The sequence below is a fragment of the Pleuronectes platessa genome, chromosome 18 (assembly GCF_947347685.1).
Source record: "Pleuronectes platessa chromosome 18, fPlePla1.1, whole genome shotgun sequence".
Taxonomy (NCBI): Eukaryota; Metazoa; Chordata; class Actinopteri; order Pleuronectiformes; family Pleuronectidae; genus Pleuronectes; species Pleuronectes platessa.
In genome coordinates this window covers 14,409,220-14,431,031 of record NC_070643.1, presented here as the reverse complement: position 1 = coordinate 14,431,031, position 21,812 = coordinate 14,409,220, and the positions used below count along the sequence as shown (strand labels likewise).

General features: G+C 42.3%; 1 protein-coding gene across 2 annotated transcripts; it reads right to left on the bottom strand.

Moving 5' to 3' along the window:
• Positions 1–4,431: 4,431 nt before the first annotated feature.
• Positions 4,432–21,483, bottom strand: tpd52 (tumor protein D52). Of its 2 annotated transcripts, XM_053446198.1 has the most exons (6): positions 21,356–21,483; positions 9,752–9,879; positions 9,159–9,307; positions 8,536–8,637; positions 6,304–6,352; positions 4,432–5,334 (listed from the first exon to the last, which is right to left on the bottom strand). In XM_053446198.1, the coding sequence occupies exons 1-6, from the start codon at positions 21,372–21,374 to the stop codon at positions 5,206–5,208; spliced, it is 576 nt and encodes a 191-aa protein (XP_053302173.1). In that variant the 5' UTR covers positions 21,375–21,483; the 3' UTR covers positions 4,432–5,205. The 2 variants fall into 2 exon arrangements, with proteins under 2 accessions (XP_053302173.1, XP_053302174.1); XM_053446199.1 differs by lacking the exons at positions 4,432–5,334; positions 6,304–6,352 and having other exon boundaries at positions 8,532–8,637.
• Between the last annotated feature and the right edge of the window lie 329 nt (positions 21,484–21,812).

Sequence of the window (21,812 nt, the reverse complement as noted above, 5' to 3'; positions counted from 1 at the left end):
TGGGTGTGCATAATATGAGACCATAGAGTGTGTGTTTCCACTGACCACCCAAGGTATGTCCCATCTGCTCAATGTAGCATGTGCACCTCCTGTTTGTCTGTTTGTGTGAGAGAAGTCTGAGCACAAAGTGTGTGTGTGTGTGTGTTTGTGTGTGTGTGTGTGTGTGTTCATGCACCTCTACTCCCTGCTAAGCCTCTCAAGTCATTCCTGCACACCTGACAATCAGCCAGCAGTCATACCTCTAACATTACCAGCTAGTAAAGTGACATACCATAATAAATCTCCCTGCGTGCTTCATCATCATAAACACTGGAATCTTCCGAGCATCGTTCTCCATCGCTTCAGCAAAATGAAACGTTAAGTGAAGGGATATCAAACGTTTACGATGCTGAACACGAGGTCACGTTACAGGTGGCGTAGGCCTGCTGACGTCCTCCAGGCCGTGGACACGTGGTCGAGCAGTCGAGACATCCGGGTGTCAGGTTGAGCTGCTGATGATTCGAGGCTCCGGTGAGTCAAACTCACAAGCAGATGTTTGGCATCTCAGCGGAGCGCTGGGAGCCGTTCATGTGCACGGACGTGTCCCGGTCGCTGAATAATTGATGAGGGCGATCAGAAACAGCGTTTGTGCTCAGGCTCCATCGGTGACCTCACTTGATAACCATCGTTTTCAGGGCAATGAAATCAGCAGCTTCCCCTCGCTGTGAGGGCGCCGGAGGTTCAAAGCGAGGGGGGTTAGGAGGGAGGGAGGGAAGAGCCTCGTATGGATCAGCTCTATACCAGTAATATAGATTCTTACTCTAAGAAAGAGATTTGGTCGGCTTAGAGGAAACCAACAATTAGAAAGCAACGCGGTTCTACCACATGCTGTGCTTCTCCATGTCGACGGTCACGAGAGGCTTAGTTTGTAAACTCGTCCGTTAGAGAGCAGAGAGAGAATGAGGCAAGAATTCAAAGTTCACAAATCTCTCTTCTGCTTTCGAGATTGACGCCAAAATAAATAAATAAACTTAGCTTAGCTTAGCACAAAGACAGGAAGTTGCTGTAACCAGCCAATAAATAGTCTCCCTGTGAATCTACAACATGTTTTTACACTTTTTATACTGATTTACCAGGTTTAACCTGACGTGTTAGCGTACCGTCTTTTATTGGGACTAATTGGACAGAGCTACCAGTTTCTCCGTGGTTTTTATGCTAAGCTAAGCTAACAGGCTGCTTTTTCTAAGCAGCTTCACATTTTCAACATAACAATGCGAAACAAAATAAAAGCCATGAGCGTTTTTCCCAAACTGTCAATAGTTTATTTAAAACATAAAGAGGAGGATGATAAATCAGGTTTGGGACATTTCCTTGAAATTTTTTATTTTGTACTTTAACCACCTGCTCTCACACCTATGAAGCCATGTTTGATCTGAATGTTCTTTCTCTGCACATTTAAAACCTGCTTCATCCTAACAGAGCAGAGTTTATATCCTGTACAGGCCTGTTGCATCTTTTATCTCGACACACCATACAAAGCACCTGCAATATGTATCTGTCACTGTAAACTACTGCACCAATGATGTTTAGTTTTTCACAGTATTATCAACATGAATTCTACAAATATATGAGGACTTTTCTCCAGGAGGAAAAATCGATGCACACTGACTGTTAGCTCCAGTTTCTTTTCTTAACCGGTCTCTGTGTAGAAGCTGCCATCGTTCCCGTTGTAAATGGTGTTTTCTGACAAACTGCGTCCTGGTGCTGTTGTTGTTTGACTCGGTGTGTTACGGTTCAGACCAGCTCCCCAGTGATCTGTGCCACTGGAGCGTCTGGTTGAATAAAGATTTTTTTGGCAGCTGTTTGTTAGATGCTGTCAATGTGTCTTTTTTCTTCTTAATCTCTGATGAGGCCGAAGAACGAAACAAATACCGAAAGAAAAAACGTTTCTTATTTGAAGATAATGACGAGTTCCAGAGGCAGAATGTGAACAAATACATTTACTCAAGTACCGGAGGACAAATTTGACTTTTACTTTATTTTCTATACGTTGTACCTCGTCACCTCGGGGTATTTAATGCACTACATCAACATGGGCAAAACTTTTCAAATTCAGACTTTACATTAAATTGAATATTAGAGATGAGACTCTAAATCTAAAGTAAACGTAAGCGTTTAAACACTGTTGACACACTAATGCATAATTAATAATAAATGAATAACATTACATTTATGAATATATCACTTGGAGCTCAGAGTATTTTATTCTAAATATAGTATTTCTAATTTTAATACTCTCTCCAACTCAGAGTGGTGACAGTCTGTTCTATATTAAAGATGACGTCATGTAGGAAACCGGTTTGAGTTAAACAGTGGAGCGTCGTCTCACCCTAATAAGGATGTAATTCATGGGAACATTAAAAAGCTTCTCACATGTAGTAATGCGTCAAAGTCCTTAAGTCCCGCCCTCTTTATTCAAAAACGTATTTTTCTCATGCCTGATCAACAAATCCAATTCTTCCCGCCCAAACACAGTGAATCTAAACTTAACATGCTGCCTCCACACCCTCTTCTCTTATAGTGTGTTTGTCTGTTGTTTACGTGGATTGTTCATGATTAAATGAGCAACAAACAGAGTAAACAAACCTCAGTTAATGTGCTTCATCCGCTCGGTTTGGGTGTGGTGAGATCACACGTGATAAGAAACCGCACAAACAATCATCAGGTCCAGATTTAAATCCCGATAAGTGCACGGAAACATGACATGTCGCTTTTCTCCTGCCCACTTCAGAGAGTCCACACAGAGATAGCACACAGACACACAAACACACACATGGAGAGAAATTCCTCATGTGAAATAACCCCAACTTTTTGAACTCTGGCAGAAACTGTGTTTATGTTGGACTCAAACTGGACTTTAACTCTGAGTTCCTCTTTAGTAGTAGTAGTAGTAGTAGTCGCCTTCTAGAGGAATCTTGTAAATATAACAGAGCAGCCACCAGCTCCTTACTCAGTCTGTTCACTTTTGATTCAGAGACTAATAGTCATCATGTGCAGCTTCTGATCTTGGCTGCCCTCTTGTGTCCATATTAGAACATGCAGTAGAGTGAGGTTTAGTTTTAACTGCACGTGTATCACGTCTTCAACCCCTGAAGGGAAACACAAATGTGTATTTTCCCATGTTACACACACTGACGTGTTAAAAAGGACACATCCTGCTACATAATGAGCCACACATACGGTCTATGCACCTGAGGAAACTCCTCTTGCAGTAAAAAGCGATTTCCCCTCCTCACTCAAACATAAAGACTGATAATGTGTCCCATTACTTCACAGTTTCTTTTAATTTAAAGTATATTTATTTAATTTACTATTTCAATTAAGAACCAAACAAGTCATTGTTAAATAACAATTTCAATCTTCTATGAATGATTTATTAAAAATGTAATTCTCTCAACTGAGATGTAAAAAAATGTTGGGGAACATGGGAACAAGATACAGTTAAACTCCAACTTCTGGCAAGGTTGTGATCCCCTCTGTCTGTCTTCTTATGTGACTTTCACCCGGCAGCACTGATCCACAGTCAGTGTGTGGCGATTTAAATCACTCAGGGTTAAGACCGCTGTTGGGGAGAGCTGATCCGTGTTGTCCACCAGCAGGGGAAGACGTGTCCGATGGGGCCCCAGCAGAGGGGAAGTGTCCTCTGTTTGTTTAGTTTTATTGAATACAAGTCAACTTGAAAAATGTGGTTCAGTCTAAAACCTCAAATGAGATCAATGTAGCAGTTTCAACAATGGCGGAACATTTCAATGCATCTCTTTTTGAACATAAATGCAACATAACTGAGCCTCAACGTACAGAGGATCCTTTAGAACCTGTAGAACATATAATTCATATATAAAACATTTAAAAAATATATTTTGTGTTAACAAAAGCTGCTTTTTTTATTTTTATTTAGCAACACCTTATATTATCCTGCACATTTTCCTTTTCTCCAAAGAGGAGCAGTTTTTTTTTATCATTTTAAGCACTTTTACAGAAACTTCCCTAACCAATAAACAGTTGGGAAAAGAGAAAAAACTGTACTGATCAACTTCAGGCCTCCACACCTCTAGTATATTATTATCCTGTGTCTGTGTATAAAGTGGAGGACTGTGTTGGTTTTGGGGGAGACTGGGAGTTACCTCACTGACATAAACAATGGACAAGTGTTTAAATATTGATACAGGCTCTGGAAGAGCCATTTATTTCACTCCCACATCGGGTCAAGGCTGAACCGTCCCTGTGTGTTTGCTCAGCCTGTGTTCTCATGATCTTGTTTCCCTCTTAACGATCTAATTCTATTTATTCTCGAATGTTGTTTGAAATTCCAGCTCAGAGCAGATCAGTACTGTGGGTTACTTTAAACAAACCCTTGGTCCTATATGACAAAAAAGGTACAAAATCACTGAACAGTGTTAGACTACTTTATGATTGCAAGGTGTCAATTAATACAGTGAACGGGAAACTGAATTCAGACAGAATCCAGACACAGAGTAAACCAAGAAAAGCCCCAAACGGTGGCTAATAGTCAATCCAGCATATAATAAAAAGGGCCATGCAGAAGCAGCAAGCCGACAACTGTCTGGTTGACACAGTAAGTTCTTAAGTGTAAACTCTTCTCTAATCAAGCGCTTAAGTGTAAATGTTTCAATTCTTTTCAGGTTTGACTTCATGCAAATGAACATAAACTGTGAAAAACTGTTACTCAAAGAAAAAGGCAGGAACACATTTGGCATCGTAGTTTTTCTGGTTAGGCAGATGCAGAGAGCGAGGAGATCAGAAGAAGGAAAGTGCCAGGATCTCTCCCACAGCGAGTCGAGAACAGACTCAAGAACATGCGACTGACACAAGACCACATGCCTGCACACACACCCCCCCCACACACACACAACACCCGTCTGCCCGCCCGCCCGAACACTTCCAAACACACTCCCCTCTTAGCTCTCAGTTTCCACACTAGTGAACTAGTAAGCGCACGTGTCAGACAAAAAGCCCAGACGATTAGAACACAAACGACGGCCGCGGCAGGTCATTTGTTTTCAACAAAAGAAGACTGGCACAAGGAGTTGAAGGGGAGAGTGTGAGGGTCCAGGGGTTAGGGAGTCAAGTGAGGAGGGAGGGAGGGAGGGGGGGGGGGGAGAGGGTGGATGGGGATCAGGGAGGGGGGAGTTAAACAGGGTCTCATTAAATCAGTGGCTCCGGAGTGGGTGGGCCCCCCGGCTGATTGAGGAAAGTCCCGGAGGTCGGGCCGCTGGTCTCCTGGTCACCGGGGTCACCGGGGTCAGTGGTGGATGCTGATGGAGTCATTTTAGTCTGAAGCGGAGGAAGGAGAAAACCGGAAGGAAAATACAAATTAAAGTTATTTAAGTCTACCTTTTCTTATTCTAAAGTAAAGCATCAGTTGTTTTTTTTCTGGACCCAGGAAATAACAACGTCAATTCAAATCAACAAGTCAATTAAAGAGCAACAAGATAAGTCTTCAGCATTCAGCTTGTAATGTGATCTATTTAAATATAGCTTTTATAAAAATAACTTTTCCAAGAGGAATTAATATAATCTTCCTCTTGTGATTATAAGTTAACACAGCATCCCTCCATTCAGTATTCTGAGGAACTCTGCTGCAACAGCCTAATTAGGTCTGGTGTGATCAGTAGCTAATTGTGGCAAATGTTAGCCAACATTAGATCCTTTAGATCGGGGGGGGGCGTGAGATGCTTTGATCAGGACCATGAGGCCATTCACCAAAACAATAAAAAAAAGAATGACAGCGACTGAGTTGAGGTCCTGCCGATACATGTGCTCGAACATCTGTGACTCAGCTGTCAATCACAATGTCTCACCCCGTTGTTTACAGCATCACTAGTGAAACAAAAAGTTAAAAGAAAAATGAACACCTGCAAAAACCTTTAAATACCACAGCCATCAGCCAGGGGGCGATTGAGAAGGTTTGGCTTCTCTTTTGGGAGCAGACATGTCGTCCATCTTTATATACAGTCTATGACCTGTAATGGCTGCTTGGGGCCACAGGGGTCTCCGTTCAAAAGAACATTTAAAGTCTCACTTTAAATGTAGAATCTTGTTTTAAATAACAACAAAGTGATTGGAAATACAAAACTAGAAATATACTTATTATTGAATAAAATTAATGCTCCAAAAATAAAAGGCAACATCAGAGTAAAATACACTACTACATAAATACTATGGAAGTAAATAGCACATTTACTATATGTCTAATGGAAAAGGTCTAAGCACAGAGCTGTCATACTGTTTTGAATCTGTTACCTTCAAAGTATCCACTCTCCCCTCAAATGACTTGAAAGTTGGTGCATTCCTGTGAAAGGCAAGGAAAAAAAAATTCCATCATGCTCACACGCTCACACTGAAGTTTTGTAAAGTGAACATGCAGACAACAAGTCTCCTCCTCAAAATGGAGGAGGAGCAGGACAACCACAGGGATCACATCTTTAATAGGGGCCAGGTTATCTGACACTCAGCACAGACAACACAGCACTTTCTAAAAACTGACCCCAGTCTATTATGGTCTACTGAAAAGGTGCTGAGAGGTGTTGATTTAATGAAAACAGAATCTAGCAAACGCAGCACGAAAAACCAATGAGACGAGAAAACGGTCGACATGTTTCTTCAAGAGATCGATTTACAAAGAAGTAAAAAAACGTTTAGTTCCCCAGAAACACTGGTGGATATAAAAAATAACTCAAATTCAGTGGTTCTAGAAATTAAGAAAATAACCTGTTGAACCCAAGAACTTATTTAGAGTTGTATCTGAACGTGGGTGTTTCCAAACTCTGAATTTATGTGGACCTCTGATGCAAACTAAGGTCTGGCTGTGTAAGAATAATTAAGCTGCAGCTTCACTGATTGTCTGATAACGTGGCCCTCAGCAGTCCTCGACCTGCACAAGCTCTTTTTCATGCAATGCTTGTTGTAGGTTTTTCCTTCCTACGAGTAGAAACCAAACATTATGCAGTACAGCGTTAGGGTTAGTCAACTACCTCCAGTCCCCCCCCCCCCCTTACCTCATGACAGGCATACTAGCCGAGTGTTGTAAAGAGCGCACGCTATCCGACAGCATTAAAGAAGAGAGGAGGCATTAGTGGGGGTCTCAGAGTAGTAAAGACAGATTCACAGAGACAGAAAAAGGCACACGTATGCAAACAAACCATAGAGAACAAACCCTCAATCATTCCACTATACCTTCAAAGAGCGAGTGGATAAATCCTATAAATCCTGTTCTATCCTATTAAGATCTATTGTGTATTAACACAGTGGGTAGGTGCTAATCCTAGTGTATTAAGGGGGGAGATCTTGTCACCGAGCACAGGCACACACACGCACATATGCAAAACAACTGCATACACTTAAGCACACCCTGCCCCTTTGACCCTTGTCAGGTTGCTCTTCACAACCAGCGACCCCCCCCCTCCCTCCACCCGTCAAAACTGCCTCAGTGTGGTAGCTCATCCGTGAGGCTGCAATTCTCAGCACACTGCGGCATTGAAGGGCCTAATAATCTTGTTTGCAGCTCAGTAATCCAGAGAGAAGAAGGATGACAGGAGAGAAGACAGATTATGATCCACTGGGGGAGGGGGGAGGGAGGTGGCGGGGCTCAACAGGAGCAATATCTCAAATGGAACAATCAGCTGTTGGGTTTTAAGCCTCACTCGACCGGGAATTATGAACAGTGATGTGCCGTTGTATGGTCTTTGGTACTTTGAAGCAAAATTCCAGGACATCTGGCATCAATTCAGTAGATACGTGGCTGCCAACCTACAGTGTGTGCTTTTATTAGAAAGGAAAAGATAAAGCCGAGAGACCTGTACTGTTATAAGGACAGGCTTTACAAAAAAAAGAATTTCAATTTTCCCTCAAAAAAGAAATAGGTTTATAGTTCTTTAACACACACACACACACACACACACACACACACACACACACACACACACACACACACACACACACACACACACACACACACACACACACACACACACACACACACACACACACACACACACACACACACACAACTTCAGAGACTAATTACTACTTGCCAACCCTAACTCTCCCCCTAACCTTAAAACATATTTGTACCTTTTTAATGATTTACGTTAATAGAACACCATGAGGAAGTTCCCATAATGTAACTGTGTAAACACATTTAGGTCCCCACAAAATTCAGTAGAAGATCAAATAAACCGGATGTTGAGCAATACACTGTATAAAGCTGTGGTTCGAGTTGGAAAACGTCTTTAACCCAAATTGGCAGCTCCCTGTGCCCTAATATTTAATATAATGTCATGTTATGTTAGAGATGGCCGTCGGAAGCTAAAACGGAAAGATCCCTTTTTTAAAGATTCCTTAGAAGTAAATCACAGAACACATGAACAACGGATACTTTTCTTTCTCATGGACCTGGTGCTTTAACAAAAAAAGACAACTCTTAATGTTGCTGAATTTATGGCCCCTCCCTCCGATGTCTCCTCTCAGTCTCACCTGACATCCTCCAGTTTCCGGCTAAAGACTGAGCCCACGTTGGAGATAGCTGCTCCGGCCTTCAGACTCGCCTGGGAGAGCGTTTCAGACGTCCTCCGATAGCTGGAATAAAGAAGGGGAGGTGGAGAGAGAGGGGGGAAGGGGGAGGAATGATGGGCAGGAAAAAGGGAGGATATGAGAGTGATGAAACGAGACGGAGAGATCAGAGAACGCAGGGAGGCAACAAGGTCAGAACTAAACCTCTGGGACTTTTTCATTTTAAAAAGCCAGGGAGCATCAGAATGCTGCTCATTTCCTGTGGCGTCAAACGAGTAACCAAACAGTTTCACTCAGACCACAGACGAGCTGTCAGCGCCACTGACATCTTCTTCCTCGCTCCGATGTGAAGGTGCTGGCAGTAAACCATGCTTTCAGGGCATTCAGACACAGAGAAAGCTCTCATGATCAGACAAGCAGAGAACAATGATGCATATGTTGGTGGATATGGAAGCTGTTAGTCACGAGGGTTCCCTTTTTTTTCTTCAAAAGGGCAAGCGACATAAAGGATGTATTTAGATTTAATTAGCAGCATACGGAACAAAATATTGTGTATCTCTGACCCGGTGTGGAGGTCGAGTACGTACGCGTTGGAGGTGGTGACATCCTGCCAGGTTTTGGTGATATTCTGTTTCAGCTCATTCAGAGGTGTGATGCCCAGCTTTCTCTTCAGGTCGGCCAACTGCCTCTCCTTGGCTGCAAGGACCTGGGACAGAGTCAGGATCTCATCCTCCACCTGGACACAGACATTAGCCATATGTGAACATCAAGCACTTTCTTTTTTCAGTTAAAGGATAAATCATGGGCCGTATAGAAAATGGACGACGCATCTCTGTGATATGAAGCCAAAATATCACAGATTCGAGTGCTGCCATCTTGAACTGATAACATCATAAGGAACCAGAGCCTGTGAAGTAGTGATCGGGGTGCCGCTGATACACTGGGTCGACCAATCGTGAGTCAGTCTCAGCAGTAATTCATCACATTATGATAAAAAGCACTATGGCCTGTTCAAAGTATATGGCAAGTTACAACCTGGCAGAAAAACTGCAGACTGGTGTATACACACTGTAGAAATAATTCTAGCCATTTTCCACCATTAGCATGTACAGCTCTGCTTAAGTGCAACAGGTCATGGCTGTTTGAATCGAGGCCTCTTTAATCCCTGACCCGTCCTGACCTTGAACAACTCTTCCTGCAGCTCCTGTCTCTCCTCCTCTGTAATGGCGGGTGGAGGAGGGGCGGGACCGACAGACGTCACCGCATCTTCTCCCAGCTCTGGGGCCGAGTCCGGATGCTGCTGGATACCTGTCAGGCAAATAAGCAAAATCTATTTTAATCAAAGCTTCTTAATTTGCATTTCATGTGTATGATCGTTTTCAAGATATGTTCACATGTGTGAGCCATTTGCTGTGTGACAGCAAACAGGTGACATGAGAGGGGAGCCTGATGTTGGTTGTCAAACTCAAGCTGTTCCTCTGGAGGACGAGGAGAGGGAAGGACGAATGAGTTAAAGATATCAGAGAGTTGGACAAGAAACATGTAGGATCCCCTTTGATGATGGATGTGGGCGAGCCAGCGAGAGGTGGGGAAGCAGCTAGGACCCGTCTCACAGCAAGGTTCTTGGTTCCAATCCCAGTTCGGCTGAAGCCTTTATGTGTGGAGTTTGCTTGATCTCCCTGTGTCTGCGTGGGCTTTCTCTGTGTGAATGGCTGTTTGTCTTATGTTGTCCAAAGTCTACCTGCCTCTTGACCAATGTCAGCTGGGATTGGCTCTTTAAGGAGAAGCGTTATAGACAATGGATGGGAGGTAGCTAGGTGCTAGCTGAATGATTTAACTCGTTAACAGAGGGTGAAGTTAGAAGCGGCGTAAAATAAGAACTGATCCTCTCGTGTTCCCGCTTTATGCTTCACCACTTGTAGTATAACTGGACAATGTTATAGGCTCCGTCCTTTTGCCTGAGGTTTGATTGGAAGAGTTGTGACTGTACAGCAACAGAAAAACCCTCTTTCTCACAAACCCATGTCATATTTTCCCTCCACACACATTTACAGTATACACTGTACACACTCAGCTTTGATGTTGCAGTCTCTGACAGAGCTGTGCCCAGCAGGAGCAGCAGTGCATCAATAATACAAAGAACTTTCTAGATGGAGACGTCCTGGGCTCAGACAGCATGAGAGAACACAGGAGCAGGGGAGTTGTTAGGATCCGTCAGTCAAAAGGACGACAGCGGGTGAGGATGTTCTGAGCCAGAACTGAGCAGGAATCTGGAACCCCGAACCGTCTCTGAGGTCGATTTTATTTTTATCTATTCTCTCCTACTGTTTCATAAAAAAGGAGAAAACCCAAGAGCTGAATAATACAGTGTGAGGGGGGAGGTAGCCAAAACAGAAACTGGTGGGGAATAAATTACTGATGTACACTGTCATCTCAGCAGGAGCACAGCACTGTGATGTAAATTGAGAAGAGACAAACTAGACCTGAGAGTAGATTCCATGATTGATCTTTGTAAAGGTGATTTAAATTCTGACCCCACTCCCGTCATAGTCTGGTATAGTCACGGTCTTTCACAGTGCCCCCTGTAGGTTACTAGGTTAAATGGCTTAACGGACTATTTGTCTATTAGAAAAGACACAGAAAGAGGGTTAGCTTAGCTTAGCTTCAAAAGTGAAACAGGTGTTTCCTAACGTTATCTATTGACTGGTTATTAGTTAATCGATATTTCAATCAGATTTACAATAATGGAAAAGTAACTTAACAATGCACTTGTAACCACGCCAATCAGTGATGTAACAGTGTACTACATCAATGCGAATGTTAAGATGTTCCAAAAAGAGACTTATTTTATTTCAATTGTTAAAAGTAACTGTAAGCATTTGTTTTTTTATGTTAATGATGTCAACTAACATCTATTCTGACTTACTAGTATGAGCTGTTTCCCTTGAATATCTTGTTTCACTCAACAAACCCCAAATCATCTCCTCCCACCTCATTCCACACAGCATTCCTCTCTCTCTCGTCACACACCAATACTCCCCAAACCCTTAAAACATTTGATCTGAGACAGGGATGGATGTTTGTTGAGGACAGAGACACCAAAGAGCTACTGGTAAAATAACATTTCTCAGCCTTCCCATCAAAGAGTGTTTTCATAAGCTGCTTTGAGACAATACTGTTTTTTAGATTGAATTAATGCCAAAGGAATAAGCAGTGTGGATGCTCCTCAAGGGAGAATACGTAAGTGTCAAAATATGCTGGGGAAAAAATGTGGAGTGGGAGATCCAACTGGAAATCGGTGATAACGTTTTTCAGAGGAAATAGAGGCAGCCGTTACAGTAACTTATCCAATAGAGAAATACAGAGGAAATTCATGTGTGTGTGGGGGGGGAGAGAGAGACAGAAATTAGACGAGAAGAAATACAGAGGAAATTCTATTTTTATGCCCTGAAACCACCACAATGTTCCTCTTAAGCAGCGCACTTCATCTGCCCCCCCCCCCCCCCCTTTCTTGTATTACATTGACCTCTCCTCTACCCATTACTGGTGACACAGCAATGACTGACACACACACAGGAAGGGAATATACACACCTGCATACAGAGACTGAATTGTGTAATGGACACTTCCCTTCGTGACACTCATGTCTCACAAACAAGACAATTCTTCTCTATTAAAAAGAGAGCACTATACTCTTATTTTAATGATCTTCTGCTCAGGAACCCGGCTTCTCTTTGATTTGCTTAAAAAAATTTAAAAAATAATGTCCGGCACCACCGCAGGTTGAGGAGAACAGGTTTTGTAGGTGGGCTCCTCGGTTCAGTTATCTGCGATGTAAGATTCTGTAATGAATTCCTGCAGGCAGTGATACGAGAGCTAGGTGTCTGAGTGTGGAGGCAGCTCTGCAGGAGGGAATGTACTGTATGCCTCTTTCTGCCTCTGTTAAGGTCCACTGAACTCATGTAGCCTAATTATTTGGTAACTGTATTATATCCACTACTCTGATATTGTGACCGGGCCAGTTTAATTATCTAGAAGCAGAAGAAAGAAAAGTGGAACTGACATATCCCTTTTTTTAGTCTGGAAGCTTGCAGAAGTTGTGTGAATACGATCACATGGACACATGAACACACGGTTTAAATGATCACCTCCTGGTTGTATTTAAACACCATGAGGACAATGAGGATCTTGACTATGTGGTAATGTGCCTATAATCCTAGCAGCAGCTTTCTTTCTGAAACTGTAACTGTGGCCTATGCTCGACCAGATTCTGTTTTTTGCAATGATTGATTTAATAGTTAATGATTTTATAAAATGAAACTGAATTAGTCTTTTTTGCTGCTCAGATGTGGTTTATATACAAATTTGACTGATATACTTAACTGGTATTATTGGACAATTTGCTTAAGAGGAAGTAATTCCATGAAAGTTGTTGTGTCGGAGAGCAGCACCCGTGACATCAGTGAATGTCTGTCAGATATGGTGAAATAAAAATAATCACTATGAAGACTTGAGAATCTCTTTCATATCCAGACATTGGTATTATTAGTAAACTATCTTCACCTGAATCAAACCGAACCTGGAACTTGGAAATCAGAGTCACGGCAAAACAGCTGAAACATTTGATTAAGTAATAAAGAAATAATAATAATAATAAAAATGAGTTGAAGTATCATAATTTTCTACATCAATAAAAAGTTAAATTGAGAAATGTAAGTGAATCGCTAATCAGCAAATGTTGCCATCACACACACACACTGCTACTAATTATCACTTGTCCCCTCCCCCTTACAGTTTGTGTTCCCCCAAATTCTTCCCATCCAATGAACCAACACACACACGCATACACACACACACACACACACCCTCCACCCAGCTTTCCCTTTCCTCCATGTGATACCTCTGGTTCTGACAGCCGGCGAGCTGGGCGGCGTGTCACCGTAGGTCGGGGAGAGGTAGAGGTACCTGGTGTTGACTCCCTGCTCAAAGTCAAACGGAGAGTGGTATTCCTCCAGAGGCTCCATGTTCACAACTCGTGTTGTGCGGCAGGTCGGAGCGACTACCGCCTCCCTGCCATCACCAATACCTAAGCAAAATAAGCCAAGCGCTGATTGTCTGCATGTGATCCGGGCGCGTGCTGGCTGTCTATGTGTCTCCTTGTTCACAGCATCCTGGACTCAGACACACACCCTGCATCCAAGTGTGTGTGAAGGAGGAGGTTTTGTGTTGCCTTTCAGGTGTTCAGAAGTTCAGAGTGAGAGTACAGCGGAGAAGGGTTTCCAATTTTCCATTTTTTTCAGGACAAAGAGCTGTGAACCCTCGGTTTCTGTCCTGCTGATAAGAAGTTACCCGTCTCTTCAGTCAGACACACACTCTTTCTCTGCAATCGCACACACGCCCTCTTCTTCTCTACTATTATCCCAAAAATCTCAGTCCATCCTTCAAACATCCATTTGCGTCCATTCAGTGCGGTTTCCAGATGCTAGCCCCTGGTAGCAGCGCAGGGACATTGCCTGATACTCCATTTTAAAAACTCCCAGGTCTCTCCGTCAGTCCCCTCCCTCCATCTATCCATCCCTCACTTTCCTGTCATCCAAGGAGGAAAGAATAGAGGTCCTATTTGTGTGGGCTGGTCACGTGAGGCGAGTGAGTGTGGTGGAGGGGCATTAGATGAAAAGCATAATCTGCAGTGTCCCAGATTACAGCCAAGCGCTAATCCAGGGCGGCCTGTCCATCTTGGAGCAGCAGTAATGCTAGTGGGCTAGAATGGAGGGGACAGGATGCCAGAGGCTAAACTAGGTATTGTGTAGATGAGGGGCAGTTATCTATATGGTAAAGAGAACATGTAGTCATTCAACTGTGTGTTCATACAGGAGCTGCAACGAATGATTATATTATGAGTAAAGACTTGGTTTTGGATTTCAACCTATAACCTGATCTCTATACATAGTATTAACATTATCTCTTGTATAAAAGAACACAGATTTAAGGATTTTACACACACAAATCCATATTTTTCGTCTGAAATTGTCCAATTTTTTTTTAAATAACAGTGACCTAACGTTGTGTCAAACCTCAACAACGACTTTTGTCCGTCATAAAAGTTCGGTTTAATTTGCTATCAAAAGGTGTTCCAGAGAATTCTGTGATCGAATAGGTCACAAAAATGTTTTTCCTTGTTTTGACTATGCCATCTCTGGTCTCCTCGTCCCTGACGGCTTCTCAAGATGGGATGGAGCCAAGGTTTTCCTTTTCTTTTTTCAGGGACTGATAGCATCACAAAATCCTCCACACTGCTCGACTCCATTTTATCTAACCACATCGGACTCAATGTGCAAGGTTTCTGACTTTTACTTTTAATGGATGACAGATTATTTTTTTAAACACATGAAAAACTCATACTTGGTGTGCATAGACCTTCGCTTAGATGTAGTAGGGGCATGTGTGATCTATATCAAGTAATCAAATATCTTTTTTCTGTAAATCATGAAAGTAGTATTCATGCCATGTTAGGGCTGGGCAATTAACTGAAAATCGTAGCCGGCATAAATAATCGTTAATTGATCGTAATCGAGCTAAAAGTTTGAAACAGTTAATGTCGCTCAGCCTTATGTCATATCACAGGAGATATGAGGCACAGAGTCAGAGGATGACTGTTAGAATAAGTCATGCACAATCAGTGTCTATAGATAGTAGCATCACTAAAGGCTGCAGTCCGGCCTGGTGACATTCCTGCAGTAATTTTCAGGACTAGATGCTTTCAAAAAGCTTGATTAATGATAACAAATGATTAGACTAGTACACATCAGTACATACATTTGCAGACAATCGCAGACAGGCTATGTTCAGGCCTCCTTACCACATTCCTCTGTTGTTAGGATCCAGAAGAGCTTGTTTATGTGATCTTCTCTAGGAAATACCTCTCACCAAGAGAGACAGACGGGACACGATCCCTGAAGCAATGAAGCACTGGAGGACAAATTCCACAATCGACCATGTTAAAGTGAAAAGAATGGAGTTTTTCAACTCTCTGCTGTAGCCACGTTTGTTTTAAAATATATGTTAATCAGTTAATAATTTTTTTCTGCAGAATTGCAAGTTCACTTAATACATCAACACAGCATTCAATAAAGCTATCATGCAGCTTTTCAGTGATAGGAAAATATCATAAGGAGGAGTGAGAGAGGAATCTCACTGATATTATGTTTTATAAATATATATATATATAATACCAGTGACATTATGATGGTAGTGACAGACAGAGGATTAATGATGATTATGCTAAGCCCTACTATGTGTGTTACAGTCCTATAAAAGTTGGATGGTGCATGTCAAGTGATGGTAAATGGTAAATGGCTTTGTATTTATATAGCACTTTTCTAGTCTTGATGACCACTCAAAGCGCTTTACAGTACAGTTTTAAATTCACCCATTCAAACACACATTGATACAGTGCATCTAATCGCAGCACTTTGTTATTCTATGGGGGGCCATTCAAGGTTCAGCATCTTGCCCAAGGACACTTCGGCATGCAGATGGGTCAGACTGGGGATCAAACCGCCGACCTTCAGGTTGGAGGACGACCACTCTACCCCTCAGCCAAAGCCACCCGTGATGTCACTGTATTATGCCCTGATCTGTAAAGTCAGGTTGGACTGCACTGTGCTTTCATTCAGCAGAAAGTGACACACATACAGTCACTCATTGCAAACAATCACGTACCAACTTACACAAAAACAGGCTTTAATCGGGAGCAAATAATCCACACCTCTCCAACGTTATTTCATCATACTCCATTTGCATGAGGCTTTCTTCACATGCTAAATCTCTTCTTCTCTTCAGACTCAGCGATTCAAGGATAGAATAATATGGTGGCCAAATATTCATTAAGGGTGTTTGTCACATGTGAGTTAAAACTGGTTACTTCAATAAACGGGACTATAGAAGCTTAAGATCCTATTCCACTTTTCAAAAACCCATTAACACCCATTAACTTCTGGCTTTCGTCTGCAATGGAAATGGGTCAGCATTGGTTTCTGTGTCTCTGGCTTCGAAGGAGTACATGAGGTTGAACAAGTCGCAACAGGGGAAAAAACAGAGGGGCACACTCCTCAACCTGTAATGGGAATTGAGCCGTTTTTACCTGCGTTTCCCGGCTAGTTTGGTGTATAAGAGGTATTTTACTCTGCTGTAGTCCTGAACAATCAGGCCACTACTTTCTTCTAACAGCATCTGCGTCCTGTCCTGGCAAGCTGGCTCTTTCTTCTACAAAGCTGTGGAAAGGCTCTGTTACCACCTCTGCAACAATAATGCCTCCACCCCACCTCTTGTTCCGGGTGTTCCAGAACTGTGAGGTGGAAAACAGGCATGACATTTCCTCCTTGAACACTCTGAACAACCGGGGCTACTGAGTCATCAGACACTGGATTCATGTGACACTTGTTAACAAAAATGGCTTGTAAGCTTGAATGATAAAATCCTTAAATCTCAAAATTTCCTTTTGAAATAATCACTGACTCAAATGAGGGTGTTCTACGACTTGAATAGTTTCATGCATTTGATTTATAAAACATAACAGACACCCAAACCAAGTCATCGTGGCCCCATCCACAGGAACAAACAGCCATTTTTAAGCGGTTAATGCTGCACAGCATGAGATCAATTATCTTACTATTCATGACATACCCTGTCACATGATTAGCCTAAAACAAGAGTCATGAGACATGGCTGACTGTGAATGCAGTGAGCGTGCCCACAAAGTTGCCATTAGACGTGCATCATGGGAAAACTGTAAGGCGAAGGGCATAGAGCGGCTTCACCTCAGATGGAGCAAAACCAAAGACGTGTCCTCATCTCACTGTTCTATCTCCACCTCAGTTTTCTGATCCCTCGTGGACAAGTAAAAGCTGATCAAAGTAATAGTTAGACATCTACTATTTGGATCATCTCTGACGGTTGAATGAGAGGATTCATATTTTTTCCATGTCTCTATGGTCAAAATGTCAGTTAACTAATCTTAGCTTAAAGATAAACTCCAGACAAAGGGCTTGACATCTGCAGGCTTACCCCAAAAGCAGCAGACTGTTTCCTGGTGATATCAATTTCCTTTTCCGATTTACAATCATGCACAGTCCTCCTACTGTCACACCATGTGGGAGCACATGGTTTTCTTTCAGTTAAAGATAGAAATTGATGCAAGGATCTTTTGTATTGGCTCATAAATATAAAACGACATACTGTTACATAAATTATTGTCTATATGCATACGAGTCATATCTGACACAATAAACAATACTTGTGTGACTCATTTATCAACATCTAGTTCATCTCCGGAAAAAAAAGAAGTGATTTCCATTTGACACTGACGCCCAAAGTTTCTCTCGACAGTGTCATGAGGATACTGTGCATGTGTGTATGTTTTTTCAGCATATACACCGACCTTGTTAGGACCAGTAGTCCTCATCGGGAGGAAAGCCTGGTCCTAATGGGTCAAAATGTAATTTCTGAGGTCCTGGTTAAGGTTAGATGTAAGATGTGAATTGTGGTTAGGGTTAGGCATTTATTGGTCCTGGTTAAGGTCAGGGATATGGTTTCGGTTAGGCTGTGCACAATGAATGGAAGTCAGTGCAAAGTCCTAATAAGGATAGCTGTGCAAACATACTTGTGTGTGCGTGTGTGATGCCAGAGCTCCCAGACAGGTGAGAACTCAGCTTGGCCAAATCTCACAGGTTAATGCAGAATTCTCCAAAAAGAAGTACTGAAACCAGAAGGATTAAACGGAAATATATACATGCAGTGTCTTTAGACTCAAACGTTTAGTAACAAAGACTGTGGGGGGATTGTATTGTGATAAAAAATGCAATTGTCTGCAGCCACTGTCTGTAGGAGGCCGGCCTTTTCCAGAAAGGCTTAAGATTCTTTGTGTTTTCAGCTCAGTAATGGTCCATATCGAACTGTGAACCGTCTATGTAGAGCTCCTTTCACAATGACTTGTGATGGCTATGACTGCTGACAAACATGTGTTTCGAGGTGAACTCCCCTCCCACCCACATTTACACAAGACAAAGACCATTGCTGTGTGTGTATAATACTGATGTGATCTAACATGTGTGACAAATCAGGACACACAAGTATGTGCATGGCTGGCGCTGTACTGTACATCGAACCATTCATTTACATAATTGTGCTTTTGTTTATTTTAATGCAAGAAGATTTAACAATGTGAAGCAAACCACATCACAGGTACAATAGTAACCAAATATTGCACTATTTATAAACCTTAAACAGGGCTACATGATAACTCACTTATTCAACTGTATTAGAGATAATATTCTGATATCAAGATACTTTGGATCACAAGTCTAATCTCTAAGTGAAACATTAGTTTGCTCGGACTGAAATCGGTCATGAGATCTTTGAACGCGTAAGTTTATTTTGAAAGTATCATCTTGTTCTAGTACAACAAATTTCAGACTTGAACCAGTCGGCTGTAAATTCAGGGCTTGGGAAAGTTGCCCTTGACAGCTGAAAGCGTCTGGTTGTGTCTCATTTAAATCTAATAAGCCAAAAAATGTTGGCAACGACTCATGATCAATCTCATTAGACGGCCTAGTTTGAAAAACAAGATGGACTGGTCAGCCAGACTGTCACATTTCCAAACATCTGATTTCGGCCAACAGCATAAACTTCTATCAGGGGATCAGAGAGTTCCAGAATAGGCTTGACTTTCTTTTTGTAACTTAGTGGAGTGACATTCTTGAGAAGTTTAGGGGAACTTGCAAAAACACATCACATCCAGACATTTGAATGGTGAGTAAAGCATTATAATAGAACATTGTGTCTTCTCTGAATACAGATACAATCTCCACAGCTGCTGAGGTGAAACAAATTCCCACTTAAGCAAATAGGGACCCATATGATTTAATGTCACTACTGGGATCTCCATTCAAATGCAGGGGAAATCAAGTGCACAGAAAGAAATGTTTATTATTTAAAAGGTTGTCTACACACAGACACAACCAGAGGAAAACTTACTCCTCTGACAGCTGCTTGAGGGAGTCGAAACACTCAGTGTGTACGCTGACGCCCTCCTGCTAAAACCAAGCTCCTCTTTATCTTTTTATTGGTGAAGTTTCACCTGAAATATTGAAAAATAATTGCGGAGAAACTCCTTAATTCTGAGTAAAGTAACTTTTCTGTTTCAAATACTGGTGACTGTGCAGGCTGAAGCTCAACTGCTGAGAGTGACAGGGAAAAAGATTAAGGAGGAGGCAAGTGCGGGGGGGGGCAAGACACGGCGACCACAGCTACCTGCATCAAAGTGTGAAACGGAAATGTCTTGTAATGACAACTTCCCTGTCATGTCATGACACAGGACCAGTAAAAAAGAAATAGAGAACTGAACTACTTCTATGATGACATTTAAATGGACACAATAAAGAATATACACTTAATTGACTTTGAGTTACTTCTGCAGACAGAGCTTCACCAACTTTGCATTTTTTGCAAGACAACTGTGTTAAGTATTTCGATTATTGTGTCTCCCCCCGGGCACATACATAGAGACAGATAGAGCTGTCCGACTACTTCATTTGGACTGATACCTGTAGGCATGAATTATCAACCAGTAACAGGTCACATATTTTGACCCTGTGTCAATATACAAAATATGCTGGTTCTTCCAAAAAAATGTTCTACCTTGGGGCTTAGCGTGCAGACATCAGGAAATTATATTTCTCAAACCAGGAGGAGGTCAGCGCTGAGCACTTTTCACCTGATTTCCCTTTAAGGTGAACAAATAAATCCCCGTGTTTGTAATCAACTGAGTGGAGTCGAACATACAAGCTTTGAATCTCGTTGCAAATGTCCAGTTTTCTTGCAAAACACATGCACTTCACTGAGAGGCAGCTCCCACTTAAGGCAAGTGCACGTAGACAGTGGTGTGGAGGCGTGAGAGAGCAGATGGCTGCCTGGCAGGAATGGAAATGTCAAGGAAGAAGTGGGAGAGGTCGAGGAAGAGAGGAATAACCGGTAGAATGTAAACCTCTCACCTCCTCTACATGTACTTTACATTAAACTGCTCTGAGGTGCCACACATGTGCTCGAGCCTGTTTGGCCTGACAGCCGTCCAACAGGGGCTGACACAGGGGAGGACTGTTCTACACTCAACCTGTTGACTCATTGCTCTGATGGAAAAAGAGGCAGGTGATGTAGACAGTGTGACCTGACGAGCACAGATCAACATTGACAGAACACGTAGTGAGCTGTCAAATGGGTGGAACCTGTTTGTGCAGCTTCGGTTACTAAACAGTTTTTAAAGCTAAATCCATAAACAGCATCAAAAACAGCTCATCAGTTCGTGTTCGAACACATCACACACACACCACATGTGCCACAGTTAACTCAGAGTGTGGGTTAGCCAACGTTTAAAACTTAACTGTCGACTTCCTCGTTGATGTGCGACCAGCAGCTCGTCGGGTGTCAACATGTTGGGACAAAAAGCTGTGCAGCACTGAACTTCCGTGTTATTTTGTTTTTTAATATATGTAAGTCAAAATCAATTAATGTCTTCAACAATTTTTTTTTCTACCAACAAGAAATCTCGTTGACGCATCTATCATAAAAAAGAACGCAGCTAGTTTCAAGAGTTGGAAAAGTAGCATATGTTTCCCAAACTTGTGTCAGTTAGCTTAGCCGGCTAACTTGCATGTGACACTAAAGTAGGGTTTAACACACTCTCGGGTTCCCACAGCGGCCCATTGACACGTCCCAGTGAGTGGTTTACCTTTGGCTGCCTCCTCCATGGTGCGGCTGGGTGTAGTTGCTGGTGGTTTGGAGTCCAGGCGGCGCAGGTTCCTCACTCGGCTGCTGCGGCTCTTCCTGTTCCCTCGCTCATGTTGCCAGGCAGCTCGCCGTGAGGGGTGGGGCTCCGCGGTGACGTCAGCGCGTAGCAGTGTAAACAGAGGCGAGCACGTGGATCGAGTTTGGAGCCGTCAACACTGCAGCTGCCGGGCAACCGCTCCACGTTACTAGATAAAGAAAAGTAAAGTAAAGCAAAGCAAAGTAAAGTAAAGTAAAGTAAAGTAAAATAAGGTAAAACTATAAATCACAAACTAAATTTAATAAAATACTATGGCACAAACCGAATATAAAGTAAAGTACTGTAGTACAAATTTAAATGAAATACTATATTGTAGCACAAAATAAAATAAATACTTTAGCTCATACTTGATCTACAAAAA